Source organism: Elephas maximus, chromosome 4 (genome assembly GCF_024166365.1).
Source record: "Elephas maximus indicus isolate mEleMax1 chromosome 4, mEleMax1 primary haplotype, whole genome shotgun sequence".
In the NCBI taxonomy this organism is placed as follows: domain Eukaryota; kingdom Metazoa; phylum Chordata; class Mammalia; order Proboscidea; family Elephantidae; genus Elephas; species Elephas maximus.
In genome coordinates, this window is record NC_064822.1 from 116,087,156 (window position 1) to 116,113,536 (window position 26,381).

Genomic DNA, 26,381 nt, shown 5'->3' on the forward strand with positions numbered 1-26,381 from the left:
CTTCCAAATAGTCTACTTTCTAGGTGGAGAAACACCCCACCTCTAAGGCCAGTTACTAACAATAATAGTCATCATCAATGTACCCTGCACTTTTTCTTTTACTGAACCTACTTGGTGCAATGTAGAACTGCATTAGTTCTATACCTGATAATATTCCAAATCTTCCAACGCAAGCAAACGAGAAACTGAATCATCTCACTACTCATGACTTCTCAGTGTTCTCGCAGTTCCTCCAAACCAAAAATCCCGAACCCTTTGCCATCGAGTCGATTTTGACTCAGGATCAGAAAATTCTTGGAAAATGTAATCATTTCTGAAGTTGAACCCCCATTTTTGAGATGACTTTTTTTTTAAGACGATTTGATTTTAATCTGCCCTCCTCAGGAGAGAGAGAGATGGCTAACTCTTGGAGATTTCCAAAAAGAAAGCTTCACTTCCTAGTCACCCCTCTGCTGCTCTCCCCTCACCGAAAAAAGGCTGGATCATCCCAACTCTGTAATTCTCTGGTTATCCAATTTTTTCTAATGTCTGTCATTACACTACACAGACAAAGCAAGGGGGCTGGGGACCGGATAGGCCAAGTCGGTCATTGAACGCTTTCATACCAAATAGGGTAATTCTCTTTTCTTCCGACAGCCAGGAAAAAACTGAAGGATAAAGAATGTTCTTAGAGTATGAAAACTAGGGAAAGCTGACAAATGAACATATAGGAATCCCAGAAGCGAATCCTCCCAAACCGTCCAAATGGGGTGAAAGGAAATCTTGATCCTCCACAACTCCCCAACTTCGCATCTCCGGCTCCCTCTAAAACCGAGTAATTGGCTGCGCGGCTCTGCATGACGTCATACAAAGGCACTCCAACCCCACGTGGGGGGAGCTGCTGGTCCCGCCTCTGCTCTTTAAATGGTGTACCACGCCTCCCCCACTTTTTCACCAATCAAGTGTGGTTCTTTAGGCCCTTTCCTCCTTTTCCCGCCGTCCAGACCGCCCATCTTGGCACGCTAGTCCAATCAAGGAGGCCCCGTTTCTCTGAAGTCCTTTCCCTTCCCCAAGCAGGAGGGGCGGAGTTTCGACCTTTTGACTCCACCTTGGTCTAGGGGGGCGCGGACCAACCCGAACCGCCGGAGAGGAGGGGGCGTGGCTTGAAGGCCCTTCCCCCATCCTGGGGATCACGGTTTGCAGCGGGGAGCGGGCCGCGGGACGAGGCAATCTCTCGCCAGGCTCTGGGTCGAGCGGGTCCTCCCTAAGGTGGCACCATGGAGCGCTCTCCTGTAGAGGGCCCCAGCCCCGAGGACCTGCCCTCTGCTCCTTCCGACCCCACTGACCAGCCCCCCACTGCTCACACAAAGTCGGACCCCGGTTCTCGGGGCCAATCTGCCGGACCAGGAGCAGCGGGCGAGGCCCTTGCGGTGCTGACTTCGTTCGGGCGGCGGTTGCTGGTGTTGGTGCCGGTCTACCTGGCCGGGGCAATGGGACTCAGCGTGGGTTTCGTGCTCTTCGGCCTCGCCCTCTACCTGGGCTGGCGCCGGCTCCGCGACGAGAAAGAACGGAGTCTCCGGGCCGCGCGGCAGCTGCTGGACGACGAGGAGCGGCTCACAGCGAAAACACTCTATATGAGCCATCGCGAGCTACCTGCCTGGGTGAGCCACCGCCCCTAGCCCCCAGGGCAGCATAGTCCACTTCCAGCCTCTCGGTTTCGGGGTTCTCCCTCCCTGTCCCCAAAGTTAGCACAATCTGGGGAGAGAGGGCCCCGCTTGCTGCCTGCCTACTGGGACGCGCCAGTCTTGGGACCAACTGCCTGCTCTCTGAGCCCCAACCCCGCCTTTCCGCACGCCCAGATCCGCAGCCTTCCACAGAATCAGGACTTCTACCTTACTTCGCTCTTGGGCAAGAGCGGTACTAACATCTGGGGACCCCACCTCAGCCGAGTCGCGCCCTCGTAGCCAAGCGATCCAGACGCCCGTCTTGCTTCTGGCGCCCCTCGCGCTGCTGCTGCTCCTGGGCATCCTGGTTCCCGTCGCCGCTCAGAGGGTTCCCTCGCCTCTCCTATCCTCCTCGAGACTTTTTACCTACTTAAGGCCATAAGGTTCTTCTCCCCTTGCCACTCTCTCCGATCCCCGCTGGGACCCAGCCCCAGGAGCTCGGCCCTGCTGAGCCCTGCACCTGACGGAACCTCGGGCCCTCGCCGCCTTGCGGCCTCAGGCCGGGCTGCAGCGCCGCGCAGGCGGCTGCCGGACAAAGGGCGGGGTTGTCGAGGACGGGAGTGCGGCTGCTGCAGTGCCCGCTGCCCACACTGCACCCCCGCCGGCCCCACCCTTCCCCAGGCAGTGGCTGGGGCAACGACCCTCATTTCTCGCCTCCCCTCCTACGGTGAAGGGCCGGAAGCTTTCTCCTGGCCTTGCAGGGGCAGAGCCCGTTATCCGGCCCCGCCCTGCCCCTCCCTTCGGCGCCTCCCAGCGGAGGCCCCAGTCTTACGGAGAGGACAGAAGAGAGGAATCAAAGTTGGCACTAGGCAGGGACAGCCATGCTTCCCAGGCCCTGGACTGGGGAGGAGAAAGGGGGAGGAATGGTCCTAGGGGTCTTGTGGGCCAGGCAGTAACTGTCTGTTCTTCCTCCTCATCATGGAAACTAATATTCCTCCCAAAACAACTACCCCTTCTTCCCCCCTCCCCCCATAGGAAGCACAGGTGTCCTCCTTTCCCATTAAAGGAGTCACACTGATAAAAAGAAGGAAAAGGGGGGAGGGGAAACACCCACCACTAGGGCCTGAATAGTTCTGGTCCCTCCCTGACTCAAGAGCTATTTCTCTCTTCACCTCCTTGGTATAGAAGCTCCAGTCCTGAGGAGTAGGGAAGGCTGGAAAATCCCAGGATTCCCTCCTCAAATCTGATTTTACAGGACCTCCCCCTCCAGAAAAAATGTCCCCTTCTCCTCCTCCCTCTCCCTCTCTGCCCTGGCAGCTGTCATTCCACTATCCTGAGAGCAACTTTGTGTGGCCTGCACCCTGTCAGCTCTCCTTATAAAAGAGGCCTCAGGGTTCCCAAGCCCTGTGGAGGAATTAAATGAAACCCGGGGACATCCCAGCACCTCCTCCCAAGTCCCTGAGTGTGAGGAAGCCCTGCCAAGCTGATGTGTTTCCTCCCTTCTGGGCATCTGACTGGCATCTCAGTGAGAAACCAGAGGGGGAGGTGTGCTCATCACTGTCTCTGCCTCTCCACCCCAGGTCAGCTTCCCAGATGTGGAGAAGGCTGAGTGGCTAAACAAGGTGAGAGAGTTGATTGTCCTGATTTTTGTTTTTCATGAGGGGGGGACAGAGGTGGGTTCCTCCTGCCAGACCCTGCTATACTCCAATTCTTGCCCCAGCCTAGACCCCGCTGTTTTGTGGGGAGGATTATGAAGGGACTTACCTTCTGAGGAAGACTGGGCTCTCCTATGAACATCTCCCTTTCTTCTCAGATTGTGGCCCAGGTCTGGCCCTTTCTGGGCCAGTATTTGGAGAAGCTTCTGGCTGAAACTGTGGCCCCAGCTATTCGGGGATCTAATCCCCATTTGCAAACATTTACATTTACAAGAGTGGAACTGGGTGAGAAGGTATGTGTGTGGGAAGAAGGGAAAGTAATGAGAGGCGGGAGATGGGGTGGGTGGCCCAGAGGGGCTGAGATGTTCCTCCCTTTCCCCTCTCCCTTCTCTCAAGACTTCATCTCTCTCCAGCCACTGCGCATCTTGGGAGTCAAGGTTCACCCAGGTCAGAGCAAAGAGCAGATCCTACTGGATTTGAATATCAGGTAATGCCACTCCCCACTCTTCCCATTTCCCCTCCAACAGGGTCCTGGTCACTCCTGGCTCCTTCATTTTCCCTATTCCCCACTTTAGGTTGGTACTAACCCTCCTTATTATCTTCCTCACTAATCCCCAGCTATGTAGGTGATATACAGATTGATGTGGAAGTGAAGAAATATTTCTGCAAAGCAGGAGTCAAGGGCATGCAGGTGGGGCAGGTGTCAGGGGCACCTCATTATAGGGAGCCTTTACCCTTTTTTTTTTTCTTTTACCCTAAGTTTCATGGGATATGGGGAAGTGGGAGGTTTGAGAAACCAAGGCTGGGAAAGTCTGGGAGGGGCAGAGGGCCTTTTCTGGGGAAAGACTTGATCTTCTCTTTTTGCTCCAGCTACACGGTGTCTTGCGGGTGATCCTTGAGCCACTTATTGGGGACCTTCCTATCGTGGGAGCTGTGTCAATGTTCTTTATCCGGCGGCCGGTAAGGGAAGACATTCAGAGGAATGAGGAGGCAGGGAAAGCAGAGAGGATTGGAAGGATGAGGGTAGCCAGCCATGAAAAAGATATTGACAAGAAAGCTGAGAGGTCTGGCAACAATTGGGTAGGTATGATCATGTCAGCATATGATCCGTCTTGACCCCACTACTCTATCCTTCCAGACCCTAGACATCAACTGGACAGGGATGACCAACCTGCTGGATATCCCAGGACTCAGGTATCAAGAACTTATTGAGCACCTGCTAAGTGCTCCAGCTCTGGGTTGGTGGTTTAAGGGATACAAAGCAGTGAAGGATGTAGCTATGTCTTCCAGCAGCCTCTCCCCTAGTTAAGGAGATAAGACAAATACCCTTGGAATGTTCTATACTGTGATTTTTTTCTTTGGGAAGGGGGTGGCTTGCATTTGGTAGACAATGAAGAAGGCTGAGGACTGCTCAGTAGGGGCAAAAAAGAGGAGGAAAAGCTGGGGATGGCAATGAAGAAGGGACAGTAGGTGGGGATTGAAGGCAGAAGAATAGTAAAAGAGGAGTTTCAAGAAGGGAATTCCCTTTAGCATGAGGTCTCTGCTGGCTGTGGGAAACAGAGTTGCAGTTTGGAGACACTGGACATCAGGGCCACATTCAGCGCCTTTTTTATCCCCCCATTCAGTTCACTCTCTGACACCATGATCATGGACTCCATCGCTGCCTTTCTCGTGTTGCCTAACCGGTTATTGGTACCCCTTGTGCCTGACCTCCATGATGTGGCTCAGTTGCGCTCCCCTCTGCCCAGGGTATGGTATGGCCTCTCCCCATTAGGTCCCTTTCTCAGGAATACAGTGCTGGGTCCTTAGTTTCTCACCATCTTATTCCTACCCCCAGGGCATTGTTCGTATCCACCTGCTGGCTGCTCGAGGGCTGGGCTCCAAGGACAAATATGTGAAGGGCCTCATTGAGGGCAAGTCAGACCCCTATGCGCTTGTGCGTGTGGGGACCCAGACATTCTGCAGCCGTGTCATCAATGAGGAACTCAATCCACAATGGGGAGAGACTTATGAGGTGGGAGAGCTGAGGAGGGAGGCTGTGTGAGATGGGGAGGCCCTGGAGGTTGAGAGAGAAGACGCAAGATTGGATGATCCTCACAGTGGCAGCCCATGAGATCCTGATTCCTCTGTGTTCTCCAGGTGATGGTACATGAGGTCCCAGGGCAGGAGATAGAGGTGGAGGTGTTTGACAAGGATCCAGACAAAGATGACTTTCTGGGCAGGTAAGACTCTGCCTGTGTTAGGATTGTAAAGTCCAAATGCTACCAAGGTCCCGTAGAGAATTATAATCCTTTCCTGGGCCTTGGAATCATGTATCATTTTCTTTCCCAACTAGCCTCTGCCTTCATTTTCCCTCCCTATATGCACACATGCAAATATTTCCTGAGTGTAGGGAGAAGGGGGTCTGGGTTCTGTCATTTATTTCTGGATGGGTGAGTGGAAGGCTAATATCATGCTTCTAATTACAACTCTCTCCCTTTCTGCCTCTCACTACCCGCTCTCCCACCAGAACGAAGCTGGATGTAGGGAAGGTATTACAGGCTAGAGTACTGGATGATGTAAGTGGGGAAAAGAAGAAGGTGGGGAGTGTTCTCACACATTGGGCAGACAACAGTTGCTACTTTGGTGGGGAAGTGGTTGGGTAGGTATTTGATCTCTACTACCCTGGTGGCGTAGTGGTTAAGTGCTACAGCTGCTAACCAAAACGTTGGCAGTTCAAATCCACTAGGTACTCCTTGGAAACTCTGTGGGGCAGTTCTACTCTGACCTATAGGGTCACTATGAGTTGCAATCTACTCGATGGCAATGGATTTTTGGTTTTGGTATACTTTATTTTCTTCTATCTCTCCCTGTAGTGGTTCCTTTTACAAGGAGGACAAGGCCAAGTTCACTTGAGGCTAGAATGGCTGTCACTTTTGGCAGATGCAGAAAAACTGGAGCAGGTAACCAATATGCGACACAGGAAGCTGGCAGAGGGGAAATAGGTGGCTGGAAGTGTAGGAGACTGGGGGGACCAAGGTCTAACTGCTACCACCACTTCCCCAGGTTCTACAGTGGAATCGGGGAGTTTCCTCTCAACCAGAGCCCCCATCAGCTGCCATCTTAGTTGCCTATCTGGATCGGGCCCAGGATCTGCCTGTGAGTTTGCACCTGAGGGTGGGTGAAGGGGGAGCCCTGGACATAGCCACAGCATTCCCACACCATCTTTTGCCAGTGCCTCTGCCTGCTTTGCCCCATAAGCAGCAACTTGTAGCACAAGGGTCCTAAGGAGGGGAGCTGATGAGACCCCACCTCCTGTCACCAAAACAAAAACACCCAAGATGATGACCTCGGAATTCTATTCCCTACAGCTGAAGAAGGGGAACAAGGAGCCCAACCCCATGGTACAACTGTCACTTCAGGATGTGACCCAGGAGAGCAAGGTGAGGGCCATCATATCACTGTGGGAGGTGTTATGTGTGTGTGGGGGGTGTTGAGGGGGAGGACTGTTCTTGGATGAAGTCTCCCTTTCAGAATGCCTGTAAATTCAAGAGTTTTCTACGGGGAATGGCACTGTGGTATATGTCCTTAATCTCATTCTCTACCTCTCCAGGCTATCTATAACACCAACTCCCCAGTGTGGGAAGAGGCTTTCCGGTTCTTCCTGCAAGACCCTCGAAGCCAGGAGCTCGATGTGCAGGTAAGAGAATCATCTATACAGCCCCCTTCCTCCGCTAAAGACCCTATTCTGTCTTCCCAGATCTGCATGATTTCTTCTATCTGTCTTCTCCTTTGGTTCCTATTTTCAATTCATCTACCTAGACTTCTTACTTCCTCCCAATATATCCTCACTGTTCCTCACCTATATCTGTAGAGTAATTTTTAAGTGATAATTGTACACTTAAAAGAAGTGAATTTTACGGTATGTAAGTTATGCCTCAGTAAAATTGTTGAAACAAACAAACAAAAGAACATATTGAGTGTCTGTTAGACTGTGTGGGTCAGAACAAGTTGTGGATAACACTCTGAAGACTGGGAATTTCAGAACACTTAATTGTGCTCATGCAGAACCTGTACATAGACCAAGAGACAGTCATTCGAACACAACAAGGGGATACTGTGTGGTTTAAAATCAGTAAAGATGTGCATCAGGGTTGTATCTTTTCACCATACTTATTCAATCTGTACGCTGAGCAAATAATCCGAGAAGCTGTACTGAAGAAGAATATGACATCAGGATTGGTGGAAGACTCATTAACAACCTGTGATATACAGATGACATAATAACCTTGCTTGCTGTAAGCATGGAAGACTTGAAGCTCTTACTGATGAAGATCAAAGACCACAGCCTTCAGTATAGACTGCACCTCAACATAAAGAGAACAAAAATCCTCACAATTGGACCAATAAGCAACATCATGATAAATGGAGAAAAGATTGAAGTTGTCAAGGATTTCATTTTACTTGGATCCACAGTCAATGCCCACGGAAGCAGCAGTGAAGAAATCAAACGCTGTATTGCACTGGGCAAATCTGCTGCAAAAGATCTCTTTAGAGTGCTGAAAAGCAAAGATGTCGCTAAAGTGCATCTAACCCAAGCCATGGTGTTTTCAGTTGCCTCATATGCATGTGAAAGCTGGCAATGAATAAGGAAACTGAAGAAGAATTGATGTCTTTGAATTATGGTGTTGGTGAATAATATTAAATATACCATGGATTGCCAGAAGAATGGAAACTCTGGTGGCATAGTGGTTAAGAGTTATGGCTGCTAACCAAAAGGTTGGCAGTTTGAATCCACCAGGTGCTCCTTGGAAACCCTATGGGGCAGTTCTACCGTGTCCTGTAGGGTTACTATGAGTTGGAATTGACTAGACGGCAACAAGTTTGGTTTTTGGTTTTGGCCAGGAAGCAGGATTTTAATTGGGCCCTGAAGGATAAGTAGGATTTAAATCCTCAGAGGGGAGAAGAATGAAGACTTTCCAGGTAATGGGAACAGAGTGAGCAAAGGTGGAAGGGGCCATGGCATGGGCAGAAGACCATGAAAAGATGGACCCAAGTAGAGTGAAGGAATTGTGATTGGCCCAGAGAGGAATGGCTTCAGCCATGTTGTAATTTCCCCAGTCTGCCTCTTTTTCCTAATCACTACATTTTTTCCTTTGGTACCTATAGGTGAAGGATGACTCCCGGGCTCTGACTTTAGGGGCACTGACCCTGCCTCTGTCTCGCCTGCTGACTGCTCCTGAACTTACCCTGGACCAGTGGTTCCAGCTCAGCAACTCTGGCCCAAACTCCAGGCTTTACATGAAACTGGTTATGAGGGTATGGAGATGGGTGAAATGCTGAGGGGTATTAAGAGTAAGGAAGACGAACCCTCTAAGATTAAATGAGTTAGTATATGTGGAATCAGGCACGCAAAAATGTTTGTAGACCTGACTAGGGGATGAAGTGGGGTGTGAGTTGGGGGTGGGTGTGGAGGGAACCCTCTAGAGATGTGTCCAGCCAAGACAGGGACCTGGTTTCCCTACCAGATCCTTGCTTTGCCCCTAAGCCCCCATACACATTGCTTGCTGGTGCTCTCTGTACTTCTTCATTCAGCAATCACACTACCTTCCCAGATCCTGTATTTGGACTCATCAGAAGTATGCTTCCCCACTGTGCCTGGGACTCCTGGAGCCTGGGACCTGGACAATGAGAGCCCCCAGACAGGTAGCAGTGTGGATGCTCTACCTCGACCCTGTCACACGACTCCTGACAGCCATTTTGGGACCGAGGTGAGTCTATACCTGGAAAGGATCAGGGTCTGTTTACCAACCCTAACCGTGCAAAGTCTATTTCAGGACTGGTTTCTGACGGGTCTCTCTCCCTTTGACAGCCATCTGGTGCTCTCATCTGTCCCTTTTGCAGAAAGTGCTTCGGATCCATGTATTAGAGGCCCAGGACCTAATTGCCAAAGACCGTTTCTTGGGGGGACTGGTGAAGGGCAAGTCAGATCCCTATGTCAAACTAAAGCTGGCAGGACAAAGCTTCCGGAGCCGTGTTGTTCGAGAGGATCTCAATCCCCGCTGGAACGAGGTTTTTGAGGTTGGAATTGAGTGGCTGGGACTTCTACTCGTCATGCCCCTTTCTTTCTCATAGCTCAATGGTCAAAAAACCTCTAGAGTCCAGTCAATTGGGGGTCCAGTCATTTGAAGGAAGAAAAGAAGGAATTCCCTTTTTCTGTGTTCTCCCATTAGGTGATTGTCACATCAATTCCAGGCCAAGAGCTAGAGATTGAGGTCTTCGACAAGGATCTGGACAAGGATGACTTTCTGGGCAGGTGAGAGGGTGGGAGTTCAGATGGGCAGACAGGTGGGCCCTCTGTAAGCCATGGAGTGTGGCCCAGGGGAGACAGAGACTTGGCTCAGACCGTCTACATCTGTCTTAATCTTTCTTCTCTACAGGTGTAAAGTGAGTCTCACTGCAGTCCTAAACAGTGGCTTCCTTGATGAGGTGAGCGTGGTATTGGAACTGACACTCCCTCCTGATCTCACCCCAAGTCTCATTCTCATAGTCCCTCTGTCCCCACAGCCCCCAAGTCCTAACCCTGTCTACTTCCACAGTGGCTGACCCTGGAAGATGTCCCATCTGGCCGCCTGCACTTGCGCCTGGAGCGTCTGACCCCCCGTCCCACTGCTGCAGAGTTGGAGGAGGTAAGGAAGGAGACTGGAGGATGGTGGTCAGGGTGAGCTCTTCTATCAGTTTTTAGGGCATAGGCCTAGCTGCAGGCCCCAGTTCTCAGCTACCCCTCCCCAGCCACCCCATACCCTCCCCCAGGTGCTACAGGTGAACAGTCTGATCCAGACTCATAAGAGTGCAGAACTGGCGGCAGCCCTGTTGTCTGTCTACCTGGAGCGTGCTGAGGACCTGCCGGTGAGATCAGCTTCCCGTGCCCCATCCTGTCTTCTTCGGGTGGGGATGCCCCTGATGCATTTGGAATAGTAAATGGCCCCTCTCTTTCCCCAGGGTGATGCTGGGGTGGGAAGAACTGTCTGTCCTAGGCCACAAGGGTGGTGGCTGTCAAGTGACAATGGAAGCACGTTCGCTGGCTGTGGATGTAATTTGTGAGAGGGGAAATCTGCCTAATAAACACCAAATTTAAGACTAACACAATACTCTCTTTCTAGCTCCGGAAAGGTACCAAGCCTCCCAGCCCTTATGCCACCCTCACTGTGGGAGACGTTTCTCATAAAACCAAGGTATTAGGAAATGCTGCAGGGCTTAGAATGGGTGGGATAAGAGGAGTAGAAGTGAGAGTATCAACGGCTGATTATAACCCTTCATCTCCACCAGACTGTTTCCCAAACTTCAGCACCTGTTTGGGATGAGAGTGCCTCCTTTCTCATCAGGAAACCAAACGCTGAGAGCCTGGAGTTGCAGGTACTATAAATTAATTCTGCAGGCCTTTAGCAGATTCCCACCCTAGGCCAGGCACTAAACTAAGCACTGGACATTCAGATATAAAAGATGTATTCTTTTGGCAGGGGTCATCCTTTGGTGATTATTGTAATTCACAACTTTATACTTCTGTATACATCTATATAGATGTATTCTTTTTTTTTTTTTTTTTTTCATTTTGAGGCTTTTAATTCAGACATTTCTGTGTTGAAATTCCAGGCCTACTGCTATGTCGCCAGACATTGACTATTTAATGCCTTTAAGCCTTGATTTCCTCCTCTGCAAAATGGGGGCTAAACATTTGTACTTCTGTCGTACAAGTAAAGCATCAGTCGTTAGTACTTCCCTCATATGTTACAGTGGTTAAGCTATTGGCTTTTTGCGGAAAGGTCAGCGGTTCAAACCCACCAGCTGCTCCTTGGGAGAAAGCTGTGGCAGTCTGCTTCTGTAAAGATTTATAGCCTTGGAAACCCTCTGTCCCATAGGGTCACTGTGAGTTGAAATTGACTCGCAATGGGTTTGGTTTTGAAAATTTTGATTTTCATACGAGTGCTTAAAACAATGTCTGACACATGGTAAGTGTCCAATATATGTTAGTCATCATTAGATGATTATACTTTTCTATACAGAAGTATAAAGTTGTGAATTACAATAATCACCAAAGGATGACCCCTGCCAAGCTTTAGGGAAATGCTTTCCAATCTTTTTTCTAGATGTAAGTTTTTTTTTTTTTTTTAACATTTTCTTGTTTAGGTGACAGTTCACAGAGCAAATTAGTTACCCATTCAACAATTTATACGCAGCTTGTTCTGTGACATTGGTTGCAGACCTCTGAATGTGTTAGCACTCTCCCCACTTCTTCTCTGGGTTCCCTTTGTCCATTCACTCAGCTTCCCTGTCCCTACCGTCCTTCTGAACTTTGCTTTTGGGCAAATGCTGCCCTGTAGGTCTCGTATGGTTGATTGCTCTGAGGTGTCCATTCCTCACTGGTGTTAGTCATTTTACAGGCCTGTCTATTGTATGGTTATAATGTGATCTCGGGAGTGGTTTCAGTTCCATGTTTGAAGGGCGTCTAAGGGCCATAGTCTCGGGGGTTCCACCAGTCTCTATCAGATCACTAAGTCTGGTCATATTTATGAGTTTGAATTTTGTTCTACATTTCTCTCCCACTCTGTCCGTGACCTACTATAGTGGTCCCAGTCAGAGAAGTTGACAGTGGTAGCCAGACACCATGTAGTTCTTCTGGTCTCAGGCTCATTAGTCCATTAGTCCTTTGGATTGTTTCCTTGAGTCTTTAGTTTTCTTCGCTCTTCTTTGCTTCGGACAGGAAGAAGCCAATTATTTTATCTTAGATGGCTGCTTGGGAGCTTTTTTTTTTTTGTATTTTAGATGAGGGTTTACAGAGCAAATTAGTTTCTCATTACACAATTAATAAACATATTTTTTTGTAGCATTGGTTGCCACCCCCCACAACATGTCAACACTCTCCCTTTCTCGACCTTGGGTTTCCCATTACCAGCTTTCCTGTCCCCTCCTGCCTTCTCATCCTTGTCCCTGGGCTGGTGTGCCCATTTAGTCTCATTTTGTTTTATGGACCTATCTAATCTTTGGCTGAAAGGTGAACCTCAGGAATGACTTCAAACTGAGTTAAAAGGAGTTGTAAGCTTTTAAGATCCCAGTCACTGCTCACCAAGGTAGGATGTAAAACAGTGTCTGTATGGATTTTGATATTCCAATTGACCTAGATGTCCCCTGAGACTATGGTCCCTAGCCTTCAAGCCCAGTATTTCAGTCCTGGGAGGTATATGGTTCTGGCTAAGAAGCTTTCATGTCTGTGTCCCCTGTGCACACTATTGCACACATGGGTATATTTGCAGCTTGTACACATATATATACACATATACCCTTCCACCCCTGTTCATCTTACATATCTACCTATGTATCCACTCGTACATTGCTGTTGGTTACTACCGTTGTTGCAGGATTGTATATGTATTAATATTTACCATTGTTGCCTTTTATGTACCTTTCAGTGTCTTCCTTTACCTTGATTATGTTGTGATGACTTCCCTCATATTGTGTATTATCTCTCCCTTCACCAGACTTAGTACTTGTCTACTATTTAGTTAGTGGCTCCCCACCTCCGCAATCCCTGGTAACCGTCAAAGAATGTTTCTGTTTGTGTGGAAACCTTTTCTTGATTTTTCGTAATAGTGGTTTCATACAATATTTGTCCTTTTATGACTGACTTATTTCATTCAGCGTCATATCCTCCAGGTTCATCCCTGTTGTGAGATGTTTCACAGATTTGTCATCATTCTTTAACGTTGCATATGTACGTCTATATGTACCACCATTTGTTTATCCATTCATCCGTTGATGGACACTTAGGCTTTTTCCATCTTTTTCTATTGTTAATAATGCTGCAATGAGCATGGGTGTGCATATGTGGATTCATGTCATGGCTCTTATTTCTCTAGGATATATACCTAGGAACGGGATTGCTAGATCATACAGTATTTCTTCAGCTTTTTGAGGAAGCGCCATGTCATTTTCCATAATGGTTGTACCATTTTACATTCCCACCAGCAGTGTATGAAAGTTCCAATCTCCCCATAGCCTCTCCAGCATTTGTTGTTTTCTGTTTTTTTGATCAGTGCCATTATTACCAGCGTGAGATTGTATCTCTTTGTAGTTTTGATTTGTATCTCTCTAATGGCTAATGATTGTGAGCATCTCTTCATGTATTTGTTGGCTGCCTGAATGGATGTCTTCTTTGGTGAAATGTCTGTTCGTGTCCTTTGCCCATTTTTTAATTGGCTTGTTTGTCTTTTGTTGTTGAGTTGTTGGAGTTTTCTATACATTTTAGAGTTTAGACCCTTGTCAGGTATGTCATAGCCAATTTTTTTTTTCTCAGTCTGTGGGTTCTCTTTTTACTCTTTTGGAAAAGTCTTTTGATGAGCATAAGTATTTGATTTTTGGAGGTCCCAATCTGCTGTTTGTGCTTTTTAAGTTATGTTTAATAGTCTATTTATGCCATAAATTAGGGTTCCTAGGTTTGCCCCTATTTTTTTTCTATGATCTTTATGGTTTTTGGTTTTACATTTAAGTCTTTGATCCATCCTGAGTAAGTTTTTGTATATGGTGTGAGGTATGGATCCTGTCTCATTTTTCTGCAAATGGATACCCAGCTTTGCCAGTACCATTTGTTAAAGAGACTATCTCTTCCCCATTTAATGGATTTCGACTGTACATCAAAGATTAACTGTCCATAGATGGATGGTTTTATTTCCGAGTTCTCAATTCTGTTCCATAGGTTTATGTATCTATTGTTGTACCAGTACAAGGCTGTTTGGACTACTAGAGTAGGTTCTAAAACCGGGAAGTGTGAGACCTCCTACTTTGTTCTGCAGTAATGCTTTACTTATCTAGGGCCTCTTTCCTTTCAATATAAAGTTGGCTATTAGTTTTTCCATCTCATTAAAGGTTGTTGTTACAATTTGAATCAGGATTGCATTATATCTGTAGATCACTTCGGGTAGTATTGTCATTTTCACAATGTTAAGTCTTCCTGTCCATGAGCATGGCATGTTTTTTCCATTTATGCAGGTCTCTTTTGGTTGTGTTTTGTACTTGGGGTAGTGTTTTGTAGTTTTCTTTGTATTAGTCTTTTACATCCCTAGTTAGGTTTATTCCCAAATATTTTATCTTTTGGGGAGCTATTGTAAATGGTATTATTTTCCTGATTTCCTTTTAGGGGTTTTCTTGGTTAGTGTAGAGGAATCCAACTGATTTTTATATGTTAATCTCATACCCTTTCACTTCACTGACTCTTATTAGTTCCAGTAGCTTTCTTGTGGATTCTCTTGGATTTTCTATGTATAGGATCGTGTCATCTGCAAATAGGGGTAGTTTTACTTCTTTCTTATCAATCTGGATTTCTTTTATTTCTCTATCTTGCCTTATTGCTGTAGCTAGGACTTCCACTACAATATTAAAAGGAAAGTGGTGACAAAGGGTTGTCTAGTTCCTGTTCTCAAGAGGCATGTTTTCAGTCTGTCTTCATCGAGAATAATGTTGGCCGTTGGTTATGTATAATCAAAAAACCAAACCCGTTGCCATCGAGTCAATTCTAACTCATAGCAACCCTATAGGACAGAGTAGAACTGCCTCATAGAGTTTCTAAGGAGCAGCTGGTGGATTCAAGTTGCTAACCTTTTGGTTAGCAGCCGTAGCTTGCCCTAGCTCTTAATCACTGAGCTACCAGGGCTCCATTTGGTTATGTGTAGATGCCCTTAATTATGTTTAGGAATTTTCCTTCTATTCCTATTTTGGTGAGAGTTTTTATCAAGAATGGATGTTGGACTTTATCAAATGCCTTTTCTGCATTGATTGAGATGATCCTGTGATTCTTTTCCTTTGTTTTATTTATGTGGTGAATTACATTGATTGATTTTCTAATGTTAAACCATTCTTACATACTTGGTATGAATCTCACTTGGTCATGGTATATTATTTTTTTGATATGGTGTTGAATTCTGTTAGCTAAGATTTTGTTGAGAACTTTTATGTCTATATTCATGAGGGATATTGGTCTATAATTTTCTTTTTTAGTGATGTCTTTGTCTGGCTTCGGTATCTGGGTTATACTGGGTTCATAAAATGAATTCAGGATTATTCCTTGCTTTTCTATATTCTGGATAGGATTGGTATCAATGCTTCTCTGAATGTTTGATAGAATTCTCCAGGGAAGCTGTCTGGGCCAGGGCTTTTTTTTGGTTAGGAGTTTTTTTATGACCTCTTCAATTTCTTCTTTTGTTAAATTTTCGACTTCAGTTTGTGTTAGTTTATGTAGGTAGTGTGTTTCTAGAAATTTGTCCATTTCTTCTAGGTTTTCAAGTTTGTTGGAGTATAGTTTTTCATAGTATTCTGTCATGATCCTTTCTTAGTTGGTTCTGTTGTAATGTTGCCCATCTCATTTGTTATTTTAGTTATTTGCATCTTCTCATTCTTTTCCTTTGTCAATTTGGCCAGTGGTTTGTCTATTTTATTGATCCTCTGAGAGAACCAACTTCTAATCTTGTTGATTCTTTCTACTGTTTTCTGTTTCAGTAGTTTCTGCTCTAATCTTTGTCATTTCCCTTTTTCTGGGGACTGTGGGCTTCTTTTGGTGCTCTTTTTCTATTTGTTTGGGTTGTAGGGTTAAGTTATTGATTTTGGCCCTTCTTTGTCGATCTGTGCATTTATTGCTATGAATTCACCTCTAAGCACTGCTTTTACTGTGACCCATAAGTTTTGGTATGTTGTTTTTTCATTCTCATTTAATTCTAGAAGTTTTTTAATTTCATTTTTAATGTCTTCTATTACCCAGTGTTTTTTCAGCAAGGTGCTTTTCGGTTTCCAAGTATTTGATTTGTTTTCCCTCTTCTTCCTGTTATTGATTCTAGTTTTATAGCATTGTGGTCAGAGGGTTTGCTTTGTATTATTTTGATGTTTTTTAATTTATTGAGGTTTCCTTTGTGGCCTAAAATATGGTCTATTCTGGAGAATGATCTATATACATTGGAGAAGAATGTATACTATGTGGTGTTCGGTGGAATATTCTGTATATGTCTGTGAGGTCAAGTTGGTTAATTGTGTTGTTTAGGTCTTCTGTATCATTGTTTTGTTTCTTTCTATTTGTTCTGTCCTTCACCAAAAGTGGTGTGTTAAAGTCTCCTACTATTATTATGGAACTGTCAGTTTCTCTTTTCAATGTTGTTAGAGTGTGTTTTATGTATTTTTGAGCTCTTGTCATATGTATTTTGGTGTGTAGATATTTATTATGGTTATATCTTCTTGGTGGATTGTCCCTTTAATCATTATATGATGCCCCTCCTTGTCTCTTATGATAGATTTTGATTTAAAGCCTATTTTATTGAGATTAATATTGCCACTCCTGCTCTTTTTTGGTTACTGTTTGCGTGATATATATTTTTTCAATCCTTTGATTTTTAACCTATTTATGTCTTTATGTCTAAGGTGTGTTTCTTACAGGCAATATATTGATGAGTCTTTCTTTTTTCAATCCATTCTGCCACACTCTGTCTTGACTAATGCATTTAAACCATTTACACTCATTGTGATTATCAATAGGTATGAATTTACTGCTGTCATTTTCTTATGCTTTTTGTGGTGGTGTTGCCGTTTTCTTTGTTCCTCTTAATTTTCTGTGCTGAGTTCTTTTTGTTTATATATTTTCTTTTAATTTTCCTTCATTGCTGATTTTGTGTTTACTGAGTATGGTTTTCTTCTTTACCTTGGTGAGTAGGTTTATTAACTTTCTTTGTGGTTGCTCTGACGTTTACCTTTATTTTTCTAAGTTTAAAACAGCCTATTGTCTCTTGATATTGCCACGATTTCCTCTTCATATGGAAGTCCTATGTCTACACCATTTGTCTTGGTCATCTAGTGCTGCTATAACAGAAATACCACAAGTGGATGGCTTTAACAAAGAAAAATTTATTTCTTCACAGTAAAGTAGCCTAGAAGTCCAAATTCAGGGCATCAGCTCCAGGGGAAGGCTTTCTCTCTCTGTCAGCCTTCTCATCAATCTTCCCCTGGACTAGGAGCTCCTCTGAGCAGGGACACTGGGTCCAAAGGATGGGCTCTGCTCCTGGCACTGCTTTCTTGGTGGTATGAGGTCCCCGCCCCCCGCCTGCTTCCCTTTCCTTTTATCTCTTGTAAGATAAAAGGTAGTGTAGGTCATAAAAGAAAAAAACCCCAGGAAATTCCCTTTACATTGGAGCAGGGATGTGGCCTCAGTTAGGGAGTTACAATTCTACCCTAATCCTCTTTAACATAAAACTACAATCAAAATGGAGAACAACCACACAATACTGGGAATCATGGCCCAGTCAAATTGATACACACATTTTCGGGGGGACATAATTCAATCCATGACACCATTTATTCCCCCTTTTTGTTTTGAAGTTGTCATCACTTACAGATTAACATCTGGTTCCCTGTTTTCGGTTCTGTAGCTTTATTTTACTTTTGAGATTTCTCCATCTGGTTTGGCATCTTGGTGGTGCTGTCGTGTGGCTTATTCCCAGGTTGTTGTCTGATGTCATTGGTTCTCTATCCAAAGGACTCCCTTTAATATTTCTTGTAAGGATGATCTGGTTTTTACAAATTCCCTTAATTTTTGTTTATCTGAGAATGTCCTAATTTCACCATCATACTTGAGAAACGGTTTTGCAGGGTATGTGATTCTTGGTGGGCAAGTCTCTTCTTTCAAGGTTTTGTTTATGTCATCCCATTGCCTTCTTGCCTGCATGGTTTCTGCTGAGAAATCAGAGCTTGGTCTTATTGGAGTCCCTTTGTAGATGATATTTCGCTTTTCTTGAGCTGCTGTCAGAATTCTTTTTATCTTCGGACTTGGTGACTTGACGATGATATGTCCTGGTGACTTTCTTTTGGGTTCTATCTGTATTGGGTTCGTCGAGCTTCTTAGATGGAAATCTTCTCATCTTTCATAATATTGGGGAAGCTTTCTTCCAGCAGATCTTCAAAAATTCTCTATGTGCTTTTTTTATTGTCTGCTCCTGCTCTGGGATTCCAATCACACATAAATTATTCCTCTTCATGGTGTCCCACGTAATTCTTAGGGTTTTTTCTTTTTTCTGATTGTTCTTTGGACAAATTGTTATCAAGGGATTTGTCCTCTATCTCACTAATTCTTTCTTCCATTTTTCAATTCTACTTCTGTGTCCTTTGATTGAATTATCTATTTCTGATATTTTATTGTTAATCTGGATTTCCAGTTGCTGTTTTTGCATAATTTCTAATTGTTTGTTTGTCATTTTGTTCTTGTTTTGTTTTCCTGAATTCTTCTAAGGTTTTGTCTGTGTTTTCTTTGATCTCTTTGTTGCTGTTGTTGTTGTTAGGTGCTGTCAAGTCAGTTCCGACTCATAGCGACACTTTGTACAACAGAATGAAACACTGCCTGGTCCAGCACCATCTCTCTGAGGACCTTCTATATAAGCCTTTTGAATTCCTTATCAGGCAGTACCATTACCATTTCATCCTCAGGAAGGTTTTCTGCCCCTTTATTTTGGTCACTTGGTTGAGCCATCTTATTTCTTTATATGATTTGATATTGTCTGCTGTCTTTGAGGCATTAAGGTGTTATTTTATTTATTTATGATTTTGTTTTGATATATCAGAGCAAGTGCTCTCTCCAGCAGAGAAGGGATGGGTGGGCAGCCAGGGATAATGCAGGCACTCTGTGCAGCAAGGGAGGGTCAGAGTTGGTGGCCGAGGGTTGCACAGGCACTCTCTCTGGCAGTAGAGGGGTGGGGTGGGTGGCAGAAGGCTGTACAGGCACTCTCTCTAATGGGGGGGGGCAGGGCGGGCAGCCAGGGAGTGAAGTGGTTGTGCAGGCACTCTCTCCAGCGGGGGGCGGGGGGAAAGAGTGGGTGGACTACCAGGACAGGAATCACCCGCAGGTGCTCTCTCTGGTGGGGGAGTGACAGGGTGGGCGGCTGGGAGGTGTGCAGATGCTGTCTCCAGGGGGAAAGCAGCTCGGCAGGTGGCCAGGGAGGGGAAAGAGAAAAAAAAATGGAATGGGGGCTTCCCTATTCTGTGTTCACCACTTGCCCTACCATTCAGGTACCACTGCTAGAGAGCTGCCTTCTATATGGGTCCTGATTTCCTCCCTGCTGTGTGTATGTCAGGATCCCTGAAGCTCTCATCCTCATTCTTATACTTTCCCTCTTTAGCTCCAGTTCATGTCCTACTCACCTTGCTTCACTCTGGGTATGTCTTTGCAGGGTCGCTGCTGGCTTTGTCTCAAAATGGCCCCACTGTGCCAGACCAGCTGGCAGGGCACCTCTGCTGCATATCTCTGCCCGTTTTCTGTTGTCGTTCAGTTTCTTTTTCCAGTCGGTGTTTGGTGTAATTCTATATCCTTTCATTTGATGCTCAGGGTTCCATGGTTGTCATGTGTACCTGTTAAACTTTGTTTCTAGGGTCTTTGCTTTAGAGGGATGGTGTGGTATGTCTGACCAGGCTGCCATCTTGAATCTGGGTCAAAAAATCTATTTTTATCTTTATGGGGTTCACACTCTCTTTTGGGAGAAAAACAACCAGAGAATACTTCCAGACTGATAACTGCTGAGGTATAAAGCACTGTAGGAGAAAATGGAGAGGTTCTAACTCAGACTAGGGGAAAAGGTAGGGGTAGTAAGAAGGGCGTTCTTAGATGACTTCTGAGCTTAAGGGTAAACAGACTGTGACCAAGAAAAGAAGGGCAAGAAAACTCCAGGCTGAGAAAAGAATGGAGAAGAATGAAGGGGAAAGTTTATTATAGATAAGAGAGGTAAGCAGGAGCAAGATCACAGGGGCTCTTGAATATTATGCTAAGAATTTTGTATTTTATCCTAAAGGCACAGGAGGCATATTTGAAGGAATGAGGGATGACATATCCAGATTTGCCTTTTAGGAAGATCATGCTGATAGCAAGGTAAAGAATGGACTGAAGAAGGACAACACTGGAGGCAGGTAGATCAGTTAAGAGATGATTAGAGTAATCCAAGGAAGAAATGACAAAAACCTGATGGCATTTGGCTGTTGTTTTGACATGGAGGGGGAGGAGGAACAAGGAACAGCCTAGATGACTCCTCAATTTTTGGCATGGGTGGCCAGATGGAAAAAGGTGCCATTGCCAACACAGGGAATACATGAAGACAGGATTTTTTAAATTTGCTGTCGCTAAGAGACATCCAAGGGGAGACATCCACAAGATAGATCTATAGCCCATAATGGTGTTTTTCCATCTCCCTGTTTGAGCACCATGAGCATGCAACAGGTAGTGATTGTAGTCATGGGTGTGAACAAGGTCTCTTAGGGCGTGCATAGAGTGAAAAGAAGACAAAGGGTGGACATGTGTGGTACCCCAACAATTAAAGGGCAGACAGAGGAAGAAAGCCCTTTCAGGGGACTGAAGTGCAACCAGAGTGGAAGGACACTCATCAGGGAAAAGTGGGTGACAGAAACCAAGAGTGTTTCAAAAAAGAGGAGGTGGCCAAATGTTGCCAAAAGGTAAAATAAGGTGACTGAACACTATTCACTGACTTTGGCAACTAGGAAATCATTGATTATTGGAGCAACTTCAGTGGCATGAATGGAGTAGAAGCTACATTTTGGTGCGCTGAAGGGTGAGCAAAAAATGCAGAAGTATGGGAGGGAAGGAGAGGAGAAGTGGAAGGTAATGTAGCGGTACTGATTTCCTCTTCTTATGGAGTGGGGGGTCAAGAAATGCCTTCTGGAGTTGATAGAACAATAAGTAGAGAATCCACCACATGAATTATAATAGAAACCAAGAGAATTAAAAATATTATTAACACTAGCAGAGGTAGAGAGGGGGTATAAATGAGCTCAGTTCCCCATCTTTCGTAGCAGAGAATCAGTAGATACTCTCTAAAGTTGGTAAATAAAGAACTAGAGACATAGGCATATTATTTAGAATATGCCAAAATGGGGCGGGGGGGGGGATAGAGGCTTAAAAGTAGTCACATTTGGAGTATGGAAATGGGGGTAGGATGGGCATGAAACATTTACTTTTTTTTTAAACTTTTATTGTGCTTTAAGTGAAAGTTTACAAATCAAGTCAGTCTCTCATACAAAACCTTATATAAACCTTGCTATATATATATATATATATATTTTTTTAAATATATATACTCCTAGTTGCTCATCCCTAGTGAGACAGCACACTCCTCTCCACCCTGAGTTTCCGTGTCCATTCAGCCAGTTTCTGTCCCCTTCAACCTTCACATCTCCCCTCCAGACAGGAGCTGCACAGGTAGTCTCATGTGTCTACTTGATCCAAGAAGCTCACTCCTCACCAGTATCATTTTCTGTCTTACAGTCCAGTCCAATCACTATCTGAAGAGTTGGCTTTGGGAATGGTTCCTGTCTTGGGCTTACAGAAGGTCTGGGGACCATGACCTCCGGGGTTCTTCTAGTCTGAGTCAGACCATTAAGTCTGGTCTTTTTAAGAGAATTTAAGGTCTGCATCCACTGCTCTCCTGCTCCCTCAGGGGTTCTCTGTTGTTTTCCCTGTCATGGCAGTCATCAGTTGTAGCCAGACACCATCTAGTTCTTCTGGTCTCAGGCTGATGAAGTCTCTGATTTATATAGCCCATTCTGACTCTTGGGCTCATACTTACCTCGTGTATTTGGTCTTCTTCATTCTCCCTTGCTCTATGTGGGCTGAGACCAGTTGATGCATCTTAGATGGCTGCTTGCTAGTGTATAAGACCCCAGGCCCCGCTCTCCAAAGTGGGATGCAGAATGTTTTCTTAATAGATTTTATTATGCCATTTGACCTAGATGTCTCCTGAAACCATGATCCCCAAACCCCTGCTCCTGGTACACTGGCCTTTAAAGCATTCAGTTTCAGGAAACTTCTAAGCTTTTGGTTTAGTCCAGTTGTGCTGACCTCTCCTGTATTGTGTGTTCTCTTGTCACCTAAAATAGTTCTTGTCTATCATCTAATTAGTGAATACCCCTCTCCCTCCCTCCCTGCCCACTCTTGTAACCATCAAAGAATATTTTCTTCTCTGTTTAAACTATTTCTTGAGTTCTTATAATAGTGGTCTCATACAATATTTGTCCTTTTGCACCTGACTAATTTCACTCGGCATAATGTCTTCCAGATTCTTCTATGTTATGACATGTTTCACAGATTCGTCGTCATTCTTAATTGTTGCATAGTATTCCATTGTGTGAATATACCATAATTTATTTATCCATTCATCCATTGATGGGCACCTGGGTTGCTTCCATCTTTTTGCTATTGTAAACAGTGATGCAATGAACATGGTTGTGCATATATCTGTTCGTGTGACGGCTCTTACTTCTCTAGGATATATTCCAAGGAGTGAGATTGCTGGATCATATGGTAGTTCTATTTCTAGCTTTTTTAAGGAAGTGCCAAATTGATTTCCAAAGTCGTTGTACCATTTAACATTCCCACCAGCAGTGTAGAAGTGTTCCAATCTCTCCACAACCTCTCCAACATTTATTATTTTGTGTTCTTTGGATTAATGCCAGCCTTGTTGGAGTGAGATGTAATCTCATTGTAAGGAAACATTTACTTTTACTTTAATTCTGTTTTTACTGTTCTTTTCTCTACCCCATGCAGGTATTACTTGTATAATTTGAGAAAGATTAGGAAGTAAAGATGACTACAATCTCCTTGGGTTAAGAAAGGAAGGAAAGTGGGATTAGCAACTGTTACCATAGCTTCCCTGCCCTTCACAAAGGGGAGTCTCCCACCAAAGCCATCCAATGCAAGCATGTGGACCTCAACACCAGGATTAAATAATTTGTCACTGCATTTACCTCTTGATCACAGTATTGTTGCTCCACAGGTTCGGGGTGAGGGGGCTGGCACACTGGGCTCATTATCACTGCCCCTCTCAGAGCTCCTTGTGGCTGACCAGCTCTGCTTGGATCGCTGGTTTACGCTCAACAATGGTCAAGGGCAGGTGCTCCTGAGAGCACAGCTAGGGGTGAGTGCCAAGAGGTGGTGGGTAGGCAGAGGGAGGGCCTCCACAGCTGATGGGCCTCCCAGGAGGGTGGGAACAGAGGGTGGTATCCTTACAGAGCTCTGCCAACCTCACAGCTCTCTTGCCTACCTAGATCCTGGTGTCGCAGCACTCAGGAGTGGAGGTTCATAGCCACAGCTACAGCCATAGCTCCTCATCTCTGAGTGAAGAGCCAGAGCTCTGGGGAGGTCTCCCTCACGTCACCTCCTCAGCCCCAGAGCTCCGGCAGCGCCTAACACATGGTGACAGGTAAGGGGCTAAGACAGAAAGATGGGATGTAGCCAGGAATATGAAGTATGAGTTACAGCTTCCCTCAGCTCTACCTTCTTTCAGACTTCTCTCCATCTCTCCACAGTCCCCTGGAGGCCCCTGCTGGGCCTCTGGGCCAGGTGAAACTGACTGTATGGTACTACAGTGAGGGACGAAAGCTGGTCAGCATCATCCATAGCTGTCGGTGAGACACCGTCCCTCCTGTCATCCCAGCGCCCTCCAACCCTTCGCTTGGATTGCCTTATCCACTTTCATCCTTCTGCTGCAGGGCCCTTCGACAAAATGGGCGAGACCCCCCTGATCCCTATGTATCACTGTTGCTACTGCCAGACAAAAACCGAGGCACCAAGAGGAAGACCTCGCAGAAGAAGAGGACCCTGAATCCAGAATTCAATGAACGGTCAGTGGGCACTAAGGTGGAGAGATGGTAGGCTGGGGGAACCCCTTGCTGCTAATACCTAGCTCCTCCCCAGGTTTGAGTGGGAACTGCCCCTGGATGAGACCCTCAGGCGGAAGCTGGATGTCTCTGTGAAGTCCAATTCCTCTTTTATGTCAAGAGAGCGTGAGCTGCTGGGGAAGGTAAGAGGGCTGGGCAGGGCAAAGGTGAGAGTAAGAAGCTGTCAGTACCAAGGCTGTAGTCTCTATTAGGGAGGAAGCATCCCAGGTGATATTCTAGAGGGGACCCTATCACCTCTCAGTGGTTTGGGACCAGAAGTGTATGATATTAGGACATGTTCTTTGGAGATATCAAAGTAACACTTTGCCCTTGCCATACTCTAATGCAGGTGCAGTTGGACCTAGCTGAGATAGATCTTTCCCAGGGTGCTGCCCAGTGGTGAGTGTCTGGATGGGGTGGGAAGGGTCTGGATATAGAGTGGGAGAAATTTCAGTTACAGGAAGGGAAAAAAAGGATGCAATCTGAAGTGAGCAGCATTGATTTCTATGAACTACAGAAGTCCTTGGATGGTGTCTCATTTATAGTAGAGTACAAGAGTCATATTTCTACCTGAGGCTTCTCTCCATGTTTCCACAGGTATGACCTCATGGATGACAAGGACAAGGGCACTTCTTAGGAGCTGGGATTACCAGCCTGACTCTGCCCTGCCTCTTCTTTGCCTTGCCTCTTGCTGCATCACTTCCTCAAAGTAATGAGCCCAAAGCTAGGGCCCAAGGGCAGAGCTGCACCCCATCAGCTCCCTCACCTCCCAGGCCCATACTAGGGCTTTTGCCTGACCAAAGACAAGGACCATGTAGTACCGTTTACTGCATGGCCTTTATCCTTCTGGGCTCTGGGGCAGGGACCTGAGCTGGCTATTTCCTGCTCTGCCTGCACATTGTTCTCCTTTCCTCCCAACTCCCCAGGGCCTTCTGTACCTGTGCCTGGCCACTGGCAGCACTAGCAGTGGCATCAGCTTATGCCAAATACAGCTTTTGGAAAGATCTCTTTCTTGTTTAACTGGATGATCGCCTTCCCTACTGTGAGAAGGCAGGTAGAGTAAACATGGATGGGAAGGTGGGCAGACCGTGAGCTTCCTGGACTACTGCATGTGATGAATGGAAAGCAACCCAGGTCCCGTATCAAGTTCTATCCCCACTCTCCTCAAGCCTGTCCCGAAAATGACACCAGCCTTGATGGCTGGGGCCAGTCTCTTGATTCACTTCGGGAATCAGGAACACTTGGATTCAGGAACACTCGGGACAGCAGGGCCAATTTTTTGTTCAAGTGCCTAGGCTGTTAACTTACTGACAAGAACAGGATCTGATACTTTTAATTTTGCACCAACTCTGTCAATCCACTGTATTTTACATTAAACATTATACTCAAACCAGCTATGGCTCTTTTACTTAAGGACAGGGAGTCCAACCTACTTATCAATAAACCCAAGTGTTTATTCCAACAGTCAAAATTCTTTATTAAACTCAGTGGTAGTGAATCATGTCAATTTAATTAGTGGCCAGATCCTACTGGGTGTAGCCACCAAGAATGTAGATTCCACTTAGGATCGTTGAGGGGCCTGCGTGAAGCACCTGCTGTTGAGTTTCAAGTGAAAATCATTTCCAGTCACAGTGAAGTCTGTTATTCATCCAGCTCACCTGGGTCTCATGGGTTTTCTAGGGAAAGGATTCCTAGAACTGGCAAACCTGGAATCCTGGTGCCACAGCACAAACTCAGTGTGTCAGTGCCATCAGGCCATGCTCAGCCACATCCACAAGGGCTCCAGGCCCACCCAGCAGGCAGCTCAATGAGAAATAGTTTATACCCATTCAGATCTGCCCACCTTTAACTCTGCTCCTTTCAAGACTGTTCCTGGAATGCAAGCTATAGAAGCTGTGCTCCATCACTTCTACCTACAAAACAAAAGGAGAGTCAACTATGAAAACAGGATGACTGGAATAGGAAGTTGGAGGTTTATTTCATAGCCGTCCCATGCACCTTATTTGCATTATTAGCAGGCTATCCAACCCCCTTGGTGGGCCACAAGCAGCTTATTTCCATAGCCCTACACCCACCTCATTTTGTGGGAGTCACAAGACTATGGCTACAAAAGCCATATTGAAGCATTCACTGCTTTATCATATAAAAGGGGGCTTTATCATCTTCACTGGAAGAATATAAACCTTAGGATCCTGCCAACCGGGAGGAAAGGGAAGGCTCAGGGGAAAGAACTAACTGCAGTTCCATATGGAGCTGTCAAAATTCAGTTTATTAGCAAAAACAATTTAAACCCCACACTTCCAATAATTCAGCTCCGATTTTTCTTTCTTTTTTTTTTTTTTATTTACTGTGCTTTAAGTGAAGGAAA

The 26,381-nt window shown here is 45.6% G+C and overlaps 1 protein-coding gene across 1 annotated transcript; it reads left to right on the top strand.

Annotated features, from left to right (window-relative positions):
• Positions 1-1,153: 1,153 nt before the first annotated feature.
• ESYT1 (extended synaptotagmin 1) lies at positions 1,154-25,453 on the top strand. The gene is made up of 31 exons (XM_049883533.1): positions 1,154-1,640; positions 3,224-3,265; positions 3,457-3,591; positions 3,712-3,785; positions 3,917-3,989; positions 4,169-4,258; positions 4,437-4,492; positions 4,924-5,047; positions 5,136-5,312; positions 5,438-5,520; positions 5,808-5,856; positions 6,154-6,240; positions 6,344-6,436; positions 6,649-6,720; positions 6,891-6,977; positions 8,447-8,596; positions 8,893-9,048; positions 9,182-9,358; positions 9,511-9,593; positions 9,718-9,766; positions 9,877-9,966; positions 10,091-10,186; positions 10,441-10,512; positions 10,607-10,693; positions 23,131-23,271; positions 23,402-23,556; positions 23,663-23,761; positions 23,846-23,977; positions 24,051-24,156; positions 24,363-24,412; positions 24,611-25,453. The coding sequence occupies exons 1-31, from the start codon at positions 1,257-1,259 to the stop codon at positions 24,648-24,650; spliced, it is 3,309 nt and encodes a 1,102-aa protein (XP_049739490.1). The 5' UTR covers positions 1,154-1,256; the 3' UTR covers positions 24,651-25,453.
• Positions 25,454-26,381: the final 928 nt, after the last annotated feature.